The sequence below is a fragment of the Colletes latitarsis genome, chromosome 9 (assembly GCF_051014445.1).
Source record: "Colletes latitarsis isolate SP2378_abdomen chromosome 9, iyColLati1, whole genome shotgun sequence".
In the NCBI taxonomy this organism is placed as follows: domain Eukaryota; kingdom Metazoa; phylum Arthropoda; class Insecta; order Hymenoptera; family Colletidae; genus Colletes; species Colletes latitarsis.
In genome coordinates, this window is record NC_135142.1 from 19,650,832 (window position 1) to 19,663,280 (window position 12,449).

The following is a 12,449-nucleotide window of genomic DNA, read 5'->3' on the forward strand; positions in this document are numbered from 1 at the left end:
TTGAAATTTATGAAGACAAAACGACAACTTAACAAGTACACATTGTTACCAGTCGTTTCAAACACATATTCCAAGCGTGTTTCATTAAAATTGAATATCTTGCATATTAATTCTTTCAACTCTCACGCGTTTAAATGTCACCTCTGATTTTTATGCGTGTTCTCTTAGGGCTATATCTAAGATAGATATTTCATTTATTTCGAAATTTTCCCTACACATCGATTTTTATAAAGCAAAAGAGAAGAATCTAGCCTAGGTTTGACACTCTAATCCTACTTTGAAAACTGTCAAAGATTTTTACGAAAAACTTGTACTTGTTTACAATATTTTTGGAAACCCGAAACTGTAAACTATTTTTATTTTTAAGTCGTCTTCAAGTATTTATATTTCATACAAATATTGTCTGTACATTGACACTTACGAACATGAAATGAATAATTAGAGAAATAATGAGGGCAGTGCTTATATGTATACGATTTTTCGATTTTTTTATTAATTTCTTATTAAGTGAATGCTACCAGAAAATTTTTCGAAAATCTGTCGATTTGTGGAGAATAGATATAGATAGAAGGTATAATGAGTCGATATACTTAATTGTAAACGAAGATGACTTGATTAGAGTGATCAGTTACATTAATGTAGAGATTTAACATCGAATATAATTGATAATAGATAGTCTGAAATGTGAAAAAGTCTATATTAAATAATCCTAGACGTTTTACACTCATCCTAGTTACTTCGTTCTTGGCCACGATTCAAAATATAAAATTCATCGACGAGCCCGCTAAACGCAACACTTTACGAGAACATAAACTCGACACTGCGAGTTAAAATTCTATCCTAAATTATCACCCACTTGTAGGTAAACGTCCAGTACCGATTCAGACTAGGAAAAATTTATGGAAACCGAGATAGTAAAGTTTCATAACAATCGTCGGTGGACTCGATATCGTCATCGATATTCATGCAATATGCGAGCTGTGATATTCGAAATTAATTTATTGGATCATCGTTTCACCCATGCCAACTAGTAATAATTACAGACGGTTCTTGGCAATGGAACTAAATTATTATAACACGTTTCACGTTACTGGTTTGATACGCAGATCAAACGTGGTTCATGTTCGAACTCCAGCACATTTTAGTCGCATAACTTGGAAGTTTCTTACTGGTAATTACATCGATCGACGAATTAGAGTAGAATCAACTACGTGACCCACGCGTTTCCTGGACTTAAATTCTCTGGATTATTATTGTTCTGTCCTCGCGACGAATTCTATTCCGTTCTATCGATAACTGTTTCTCGTCGAGTGGCTAAAGCGTTCCTATAAAACGAACTCCTGCGGAAAGGGATTATCGTGTTAGGAGAAAAATTTTATTCAGAGCCTTATACTTTTTCCTTAATGCTCGAGAGGGTCGTTTGGTTTAGAAGTTGCAAATTTATACGGTCCTTGCCTCGGTTTTATGTAATTTATTCTGGTGATCACTATATCCATTATATTCGTTAAATAGATTATGTCTCGTAATGGTTACAAAATTACAAAAATTATAATTAGAAAAAATCGTTAATATTAATGGAAATATTTATATACGGTATAAAAATTTATTATTTTCTTTTACTGTAGAAAACAGAACTATCGGGTAGACGTGATATACAGGGTGTTCGGCCACCCCTGGCAAAAATTTTAATGGGGGATTCTAGAGGCCAAAATAAAGCGACAATCAAGAATACCAATTTGTTAATGGAGGCTCCTTTAAAAAGTTATTAACAATTAAATTCAAAAATTTCAAATAATTTTGTAAAAATTATTTTCGGTTGCAGGAGTCAATTACAATCATTTTCAGTGAATAGATACACCCCCGAAATCTTACCCACTTTCGAGAAAAAAAATCGGGTAAGTGCTGAAAGTTTTGGGTGAAAAAAAAGACTTTCGAATCGTCTTGGAAAAATTATTTCTAGTTACAGGGGTCAATTGCAAGCATTTTTGGTCAATAGACATACCCCCGAAATCCTACTCAGTTTTGAGAAAAAAATTCATTACCGAAAATTTCATGTCTGGCCATAGCGTTGATATGTTTCACTGAAATTTCATGCGTATATTTAAAACATCATAACTTCTGAACGGAATGGGCGATTTTAATGTTTAAAAAAGCAAACTACGTGTATTTTGATGGAGAATATATAGGAATTGCAAAAATATTCGAAAAGTTGATCCTTGACCCCGTAAATTGAGAAAAACCCAATAAAAATGGTCTAATCTTCAAACAGCCATAACTCCTACAATAGTGAATATATTTCAATGAAACTTTTTTCTGAAGTAGAGCTCATGAGTACCTACGAAAAAGTATTAGGCAACTTTTCTGTAGGGCGTCAAACAAAAATACTAAAAATGAAGAACGAATTTTCAAGAAAAATCGACAGGGGGTAGGTGCCTAATTTTTTCGACGAAAAAAAAATTTTTCAAATCTTTCTAAAAAAAATATTTTTGGCTGTAGAGGTCAATTACAATCATTTTTGGTGAATAGACATACCCCTGAAATTTTACCCACTTTCTAGAAAAAAATTCGAGAAGGTGTGAAATTTTTCAATAAAATTAAAAAATTTCAAATCGTTTTGGAAAAATTATTTTCGGTTGCGGGGGTCAATTACAATCATTTTTGGTGAATAGACATACCCCCGAAATCCTACTCAGTTTTGAGAAAAAAATTTCTTACCAAAAATATAATTTCTGACCAGAAATGTCTGCCCGAATTTTCATACAAATCTTTAAAACGTCATAACTTCTGAACGGATTGGACGATTTTAATGTTTAAAAAAGCAAACTACGCGTATTTTGGTGGAGAATATGTAAAAATCGCAAAAATATTCGAAAAGTTGGTCCTTGATCCCGCAAAATGAGAAAAACCCCATAAAAATGGTCCAATTTTCAAACAGCCATAACTCCTACAATTGTGAATATATTTTAATGAAACTTTTTTCTGAAGTAGTACTCATTGGTACCTACAACAAAGTATTAGACAACTTTTCTGTAGGGCGTCAAACAAAATTACTAAAAATCAAGAACGAATTTTTAAAAAAAATCGACAGGGGGTAGGTGCCTAAATTTTTCGACGAAAATGAAAAATTTCTAATCGTTCTAAAAAAATTATTTTCAGTTGCAGGGGTCAATTATAATAATTTTTGGTGAATAGACATACCCCCGAAATCCTACCCACTTTCCAGAAAAAAATTCGAGAAGTTGTGAAATTTTTCAATAAAATTAAAAAATTTCAAATCGTTTTGGAAAAATTATTTTCGGTTGCGGGTGTCAATTATAATAATTTTTTATGAATAGACCTACCCCCGAAATCCTACCCACTTTCTAGAAAAAAATTCAGTACGGACGGAACTTCAAACGTTAATAACTTTTTAATAAAGCCTCAGTCAAGAAATTGATATTCTTGATTTTCGTTTTATTTTGGCCTCTGGAATCTTCCATTGATATTTTTCCTAGGGGTGGCCGAATACCTATAGCAAACGTATTCCTGAATTGAATCATATTGATATATCGAATCTTCTTGAGTTTTCTTGGCGAAGCAGAAGGCATGGGCATGATTGGTCGAACATGTTCATTCCAAACAGTTTTCAAGTTTGATTAACTGCTGGTTGCCTCCGGGATTCCACGAATTATGAGTTTATTGGGTCGTCTTCATCTGTCTTGAAGATTCGATATAACGCTTGGGGCACCGAGTGCATCAGATATTAGAGTTACCTGTTTTAAATCATTCAATTTACGTTCAAAAGTCTTTAAACGGTTTATTAAAGTATAAAATCTTCGGGAAGTATGTTTCGAAACATTTTTATTATTAATTATTTCGAGTATAATACGCGTACCTTTTCGAGAACGTTTCTTGCAACGACTATAGAAACTCTGAAAATGTATGTGATAGTTTTTCTTCGAAATAGCGTGGATCAAAGGTGTCCAAAGTTCGAACCGCTTTCCTTTGAATTTTATTTTCAATTTGAGAGTGGAACGAGATGCAGGGCGCTGAGTCAGGCGAATACTGTAGGCAGGCGAGCGGCACGATATCTTTTGAAGCCAAAAAGTGGCGTACACTGGTAGCTTTGTGAGAAGGAACGCTGTCGCGTTGCAAAGACCAATTGGTGGTTCGTAGTGAAAGCGAATCGGAACAATTTTGGGTAGCAAACGTTTCGTGCCAACGATGCAGTACACGCCATCGATCATCTGGTTTCTCCTGCAAACCTTTTGCAACAATTTACCAACTCTCTGCTCTGCTCTGTTTCTTCGACGATCGTTGAAAATGCGTTACTCGTGACCTCACAGAGAATTCTATAATCAATCGGTACGAAAATCATAAGAAAACATTTATCTAAACACAAATTAATGTATTTCTCAAAATCCCATTAAAGCACAATTTTTGAGTTTACATTTATTTCATTTTGCTCTGAAAAATTCTTAGACCATTTAAACGAATATAATCAGCAGTGGAGATGGTTCTGTTTCAACAAGCCGGGGAGAAATTATTTCTTATAACAGGGGACTATTGTATCTAGTAAATCTGGCTTCAGATCTCGAATCATCTAATCAGATTTTTCTTCGCTTTGTCCTTTTTAAAGTGTATGGTAAATCAACGATTGTTTTTCCATTCCAAGAGCAATTTATATTATCGATAAATATTATCGTCTTATGGAAGTTTGAAAAGACGTAGTGGCTCGCTTAAAATACGATGGTAAGATTAAATCCGCGACGCTATATTTCATGTAAATGCAGGCAACTCCGTCTTATGAATTGCTTTAATAACAACGCGATTCGTAATACACCGGATACGTCGAATTACTCGGAAGCTCCTCCTTGTCGCCGCAAATGGATGCCACTCGCACATTTTCCAGGTCCTCGCGTGAACGTATTATGCTCGTACACGCCTGGTCCAACGTGTCCCGCCAATCTTAATTATTTTTAAGGGAACTGGGTCAGATTCGAAATTGTCGCTACGCTTCGAATGACATTTTAATATACGAGCTTTCTTTTTTTCTCCGAATTACTACAACGCGAGAGAAACTATTTTTATAACTGCATCCGTTTCATTTTACCTCCAGTCGATGCAATAACGTTTTAAGGACACTGTTTAAAACGTCTCTTTTCATAAATAAATTTAGAAGTTTGTATCAGTTTATATATCTAGACAAAAATTAGACACTGAAAAAGGAAAATGCTAAAATAGTTACGTGTGTATTTGATTTTTAAAATTCAAAATTTAAATTACTACTTTCAAATTTCTGTAATATAAAAACTGGATAATATTCGATATCATAAGCTATGCTTTTATAAAGAAAATAGTTTACAGTTATCAAGTTTGGCAATAAAAACAAAGCAGGACTAGGAAGACACTGACATTTTAAGAAATCTGTTTAATTAGTTCATATCTCTACACAAAAATTAGACACTATAAAAAAAGAGATGCTAAAACAGTTGTGTGTGTGTTTGATTTCCAAAATTCAAAATTTAAATTACTGTTTACTACTTTCAAATTTCTGTAATATAAACACTCTATAATATTCGATATCTTGAGCAATGCTTTTATAGCGAAGAATATCAAATTTCTTGAACAAATAGTTTACAGTTATCAACTTTGACAGAAAAATACACGCAGTACAAGGAAGATCCTGACGTTTCAAAGAAATGAACAAACCGTATCAGACCTTGGTCGTATAAGCATTCGTGTGTATAAACTACCAGATCGGATTAACGTCAGACAAGAATTGCCTCAATGTTTCAACGCCAAGTTATCGCTGTACATGAATGTCACGGGCTAGTCAATACGTATGCATCACCTTGGCCCGTAAACGTATCGAGATAATCAGGCAAGGAGTCAACCATTTGTGGACGCTGGACATTCCAGACAATGTGCATTTTTCGTTTCGAACGTATTTTAAAAGCATTTTCCTCAATATGATAATTCATTAAATTAAAATAAAACATCTTAAAATAAAACATCGTGGTCCAAAATTTTGTTTCGATCGTAGAATAAATTTTTTAATGGACACCTAGTACATAATTTTGAATCCCCCTTATGTCAGAGTCGTGAGTGTAGAATTCCATAAATTCTGGAATTCGAGATTCTGACATTGCTGAGCTTGGACAATAACTTACGTTCATGAATCAAGCTTTGTGTCATCGCTATTGTCATCTAATCACATTTGTGATACTAGCCATAAATTTAGAAACAAATAAAGACATTCGGTGGGTTCAAAATGTATTTTTACTGGAGAAGGTGACAATTTTCCATTCGTAATTGTAGTATAATGAATGCAAACTGAATTTGATACTGAGATATTTAATAATACACAAATATAAAATTTATTTAAAATAATTCTTCGCAAATATATCGTATGCTGTTTCGCAGTAACGATTCAAGCCACAAATTTACAAAATACGAGTAAACACTACACGGTGACCGTACGATAATATATTTTGCGATAATCGAAAATGATTTAAATCGAAATGCACTGTCATCCATTATGCAATCAAATGCACCACAATCGGAAAGTGCCTAGTCCCGCGGTTATCAATAATGAGTTACGCCACCATCGGCGATCATTAATGAATTAATCAGAAATTGTATTCAAACATAGCGCGTTAAAAGGTCTAATGGTACCCTATTAGCGATATAGTATCATAAATTATTAGTTACCGCAGCAAGGTCATGGAAACTCGCGAGCAATCGAAGAAATTTTAAGTATTAAAATTTAAGTATTGTCTTATATCCATTACATTAGATCCACTTTAAATCCACTCTATTTAGACTCAACAAAAAGAAAAAAAAAACTTTGCTCGATAATTCCAAAACCACCGTCCCAACGGACGCCAGTCTTCGTCCGAGTTGCCCAGCGCCCAGTCTTTTCCGTCGCGACCATAATTATTTAAGAGTTCTCATGCGTTCAATTCGAACCATTAAAAAAGTAGTTGAAAGTTCCCGACGGTTCCGTTCTCTTTGTTCGTTTTAACGAGAGACGTTTAGTTCGAAAGAAACGCCAAAGAATCGTCCGGCGTGCAACTTGTCGCGCGACGAACAAAATAACGCGGGGAGGAATATTAAATTCCAGCGCGGATTGTTTAATTAGAGCTGGAGAAGCGGCCGCAGCCGCAGCCGCCTCGGAGCTCTGAGGAGCTGGAGGATCTGCACAAGCTACTGCACTTCCCCGAGGAGGTGGCGCTCAGGTTGACGGAGACCGAGTACCAGCTGTTCTACCAGGTACCGCCTCAGGAGTACCTGAGACACGTGGCACTAGATCAGAATACGCAGAAACCACCTGCCAGGCCACCCCCGTCGCCGAGTCACAGCTTCAGCGCTCCCAGCACCGCCAACAGCTCTACCCAAACCGAGGAAGAGTCGAACTGGCCTGTTCCCAACCTTTTCTCTTCCGTTCAGACGCTCATCGATCGGTTCAACGAGGTAAATATATCGTATTCGATCTTACGCTTGAGAAACTCGACGTTCCAACAAACATTATTCAACCCTTTTCTTTGAGAAACACTAGCAACATGACTTTGCAAATGTTTGATGAACTTCTCATGAGTTAATATAAAATTATTTTATACACGAATGAACGTTTAAAATTACATCGATCGAGACATTATACATTATATAGCATATACGATCTTACGCTTGAGAAACTCGACGTTCTGGCAAACATTATTCAACCCTTTTCTTTGAGAAACACTAGCAACACGACTTTGCAAATGTCTGATGAACTTCTCACGAGTTAATATAAAATTATTTTATACACGAATGGACGTTTAAAATTACATCGATCGAGACATTATAAATTATATAATATTGAAACAACTTTATTGTAATTATTTATTTTAATTTAGTAAAAATTTGATGTATCTGATGTTACACATTCATCACATACTATTATATTATAAAATTATTAAATAATTTAGTTTGGTAAATAGCATATCTTTCTAGAGTTGATAGATTGTGGTATTTAAATGCCAATTGGTGAAATCTGACGAAGAAGCTTTCCTAAGTTGGGGGAAATAGGAATGTTCAATGTACGAATCACGTATGATCATTTTAAGAATCATTATTGATGTTCGTAGCCTTAAATAATAAGACAACTAAGACCTACCTGGAGTAATCCGATCTTTAACCAACGTATTTAATAATACAATTTTTAACCAACAATAGTAACAATATGTTAGATGGTACAGAAACATTGTAAAAGAAGTGTCCAAACTCTGATGCAAGTAGATTTACAGAAGTTGTTGGTTGAAGTATAATAATCTTGCCCAATACTTCAGGGATTTCGAAAACTCTTCCAGAAGAACAAACTAAGACTTCTAACAGTACTTTTGAGCCATGGAAAGTTTCAAGTAATGACATTGGTTTGGAAGTACAGTTGAGAATGGGGCAAAATGTTGTAATAAATCTATGACTACTAAATTACTAGACTAGACACTTTGTGTTTTAATCAATAAATTCCAGCTAATAAATTAAATTTAATAAATCAAAGCTAATAAATTCAATAATTTGTGAAACGAAAATTAATTAATAATTTTTCTGACAGATTTTTAGGAGTGTAGTTGATAGTATTAAGCACACAACTGCAGCAATTTCATATAGAAACAAAAAAATATCCATCATTGTTTAATTCTACCATGTCCATGGCACAGTCAATCTATTTCATTGACAAAATAAAAAAAATCCTGTCTGGGAAAAAATTTTTATATTTGTTAAAACAGACAGTTTCGAAATGCATGGTGGAAAGCCTATGGTTTTAAGTAATTGAAACGAACTGTATTGATTTTTCGAAGAACAAAACCCATTGGTAAAAATTGGATTCAATAAATTTGTTCAGATTCGTCGTGTGTGAATTAATATCAACCAGTGGAACACATTTTGCATGTGTGTGCAAAAATGAATTACTGTGTTTTCTAGACATTCCATATATGTATTACACAAAGAAATATAATTCATAAAATAAGTAAAAAAATTGGTAAAAATAAATTTTAAACAAACCTACTGAAGAGTAGTAATTTGATCAATTCTTATGCTTTATAAGCCAACATCTTGTATGCAAAAAAATCAGTTCATGAAAATCGAAATTCATAATTTTCTTATACGAAATCTTCGTTTCATTCGTTTTGCATTCAAAGCACAAATTGAAATGCGCCACGCTTCTCCGCGACATATGGAAATTCATATCTTGATAATTATATTCCCACGAAAGACGTGCACTACCGAATAGAAATAAACTCGCATAACAAGCACATTATTTATTCATAATATTTGTATGCGATTCGTGATCGAAGTAGCATATGTTTGCATCCAATTTAGCTTTCCAAATTAACTTTTGCCCGGGCATACTGACTGCAGAGAAAATATTCCTCTATATTTATCCACTAACTAAAAACATAATGAAATAAAGTATATCCTATAACGTGGCTGCAAAACTAATATAAACATAACATATTTATTTTCCATATGCATTTGTATAATGAGAAAGCTTAATTAAAATTATCGTGTACTTTATGTTTTTCGTGAAACATAAAAATATACGCATAAAATGTTTCATTTTCGTATGGCTCATTCGTTGAATAGAATATCTGGAAACAGTGCTATTTATTTATATTATATTATTATTACAATAATATACTATTGCTATTATTGTAAATTATAACTGATTACAATATAATACTATTATTGCCTTCGTTATAAAAATTGTTTTAACCATTGAAATCGTTATATGTTAATTAGGTAAGCTCATGGGTCACCCACACGATACTAAATAGCACGACGATAGAAGAAAAACAAGCAGTATTGTCCTGCCTTCTCCGAGTGGCTCAGACCTGTTGGAATACCGGAAACTTCAACTCAGCCATGGAAATTGTTGCCGGTCTCAAGTAAGCACCATTTCCCTCCTACATGTATACTTAACTCTAGTTTCCATTACTCTGCTCTCATAGAACAGAATGCACTGTTCACCCTTTGACAATAACAGGTTCAAAGTGGACCAGAAAAATAACGGTGATCAAATTTCGCCTACCCGTTTGAAAAATTGTCGCGGTTCAATTCCGAGCCTGTAATAACTTCTTGGAAAATACTGTAGATTGGTAAAGGAAGGAGCAATTCCTTTAACGTCCCCAAGGTCAAGAAGCTCCATCTATCTCCCCAGTTAATCTTCCTCTAGTCCCCTTCTCATAGTCTGTGGTTCTCAATCCTGGTTTTCGAACGATTTTTCGTGCGAGTATAAACCGAAAGCGCGCGATAAAATTCTCTCTCGCGTCACTCTGTCCTCGAGGAAAAACGATTTTAGTAAAATTTCGTAAAATATAACGAACGTTAGTGTGACAGTGAATCGTAGATATAAAAAAGAATAATCAGCCTTGGAAAAAATTGTGAGCTGTATTGTATTTTTATAAATACAATTTCTGAGGATCTCAAATGACAATCTCTGATTTTTAAGATATTTTTTTATTGGTTGATATTCCCAAGAGACGAAAATTATCTCAAAATTTCTGAATGAAATAACCGCTTTTGCAATCAAAAGTTACTCGATCCTGATTCATCTTATTCGTGGCATTACATTCCCTTTAACTCGGAGCTTATCTCTCATTCTCCTTACAATATGATATCATCAATTTCCCGTCTATATTACTATCTAGTAACTAGCTAGAAGTAGTTAAAACAGATGATATCGTACCGCGACGTCTCAATTTTAACGACAGGATATTACAAAGACGCTCCAAAGATAAATTCTTGTAATGCAATTTAATATCCAAAGATCATTGCTTTTCTAATTCGAGCAATTTCTAAACGAATCCGCTCGATAAAACTGCTTTAATTTAAATTAATCGAACGATGCAATCGAAACGATTATAAGCAAAATTAATATATTGGCTGTTTAATTAATTACCAATTACTTGATAAATACATAATTAACCTACATTCTTCGCGTCGTTAACATTGAAAAGCGTGGAGATTAATTTCTACATTTAAAACCATTTCCTATACGCCTATACGTAGGCTCGTTATTTAATTTATCGAATTATCACATTTCATGTAAAATACAATTAGGTAATTAATCAAGGTATTATTTCAGTTACACTGTCTCAATTAATTCCGATAGCAGGAAAATAATACGTAATATAAAATTAAACTAGATACAGAAAATAGCTATCAAGAAATTATTAACAAAAAAAACATAAAAACGAACATAAATTTGAAAAGAACAGTATTCAAATAGTGTTTATGTATGTAGAAAGCACTTCCATTTCAAATACCAACAGTCTCTGACGTATTTTACAAAAGAAATGCGTCTTATTACCATCTCTATATTCACGATCTGTATGAAAATAAATTCTTTTATGTTTCAAATGAAACAATAGCATCGAAGAGATCGCAAGAAACAACATCGTGTTTATTCAAGCGTATTGAAACTGTTACTGGTAGTACTTGTGCTGGTTAAAATATAAAAATAGCTTTATCTCTGTTAACATTACAACGTGAATTATGGAACGGAATAATTTTTTATCATACAATTTGGGTTTTCGGATGAGTAGATTCTGCAGTACGTCGTTGAACTATTTACGTTCCCGAAGATTGGTATCGCTGTATGGAAACTCCTCGACGTTTCAACAAGTTTATCGTTCGTGAAATGGAAAGAAAGGAATTCCTTTCAACTAAACGGTTAGAACGATCAATAACAAAGCGTAACAAAAACACAGCCACGCGAACTGTGAAACGGCTCACCATTCAGTGATCGTACAATGGATGGGGGAAAACAGTTTGACATTTTTTATAAAGCTACAATTTCTCCGTACGTTAACTTTGACACATTAAATATTCAATGCGTCCGGTGTGGCGCGCCATTGGAATTGACAAATATTTTTCAGAAGAATTTATATCGCTCTGTGCGGTCTATTTAATTTTATTCCTTCGATTCGTCATAAATTTTTCAAAGCATCAAGAACCCTTGTGATTTTTCATTTTTTTTTAAATTCTTTATATAATATATTGCAATAAATAACTCGATAAATTTTTTCCTTGCTTCTGTAGTTTTATTTTTTCATATGAAAGTAAAATCTAAATTCTTAACATTATGTTACTGTTAAATCATATCTTTTAAAATATATTTGAAATTATTATTCTGAATTTTAGTTTCAAAGTTCTGTTGTTATTTCTTCATGAAGCATTGTAAAGTCCATCTTTCGTAAAATTGAAAAAACTTGCACAATATATTATAGTAAATGATTACTGGATAAATTTTTATTCTGCTTCTATAGTTTTATTTTTGCATATAAAAGTAAAATCTAAATTCTTAACACATTAATTATCGTAGAGTGTGAATCATTTTTGAGACGACAAAATGATATTACAATTCAGTTCGTTGCTGTTAATTATTAGTATAAATATATATCATATCTTTTAAAATATATTTT

General features: G+C 33.3%; 2 protein-coding genes across 3 annotated transcripts in view; both read left to right on the forward strand.

Moving 5' to 3' along the window:
* The window catches only part of Fucta (glycoprotein 3-alpha-L-fucosyltransferase A), a 428,362-nt gene that overhangs the window by 181,730 nt on the left and 234,183 nt on the right, over positions 1–12,449 (forward strand). The gene's annotated exons all lie outside the window — the stretch shown is intronic.
* The window catches only part of LOC143345931 (1-phosphatidylinositol 4,5-bisphosphate phosphodiesterase epsilon-1), a 210,264-nt gene that overhangs the window by 115,083 nt on the left and 82,732 nt on the right, over positions 1–12,449 (forward strand). For both annotated transcript variants that reach the window (XM_076773555.1, XM_076773556.1), the window contains exons 6-7: positions 7,124–7,455; positions 9,766–9,911. In XM_076773555.1, the coding sequence (XP_076629670.1) occupies positions 9,889–9,911 (23 nt within the window). In that variant the 5' untranslated portion in view covers positions 7,124–7,455; positions 9,766–9,888. The remainder of the gene's footprint in view (positions 1–7,123; positions 7,456–9,765; positions 9,912–12,449) is intronic.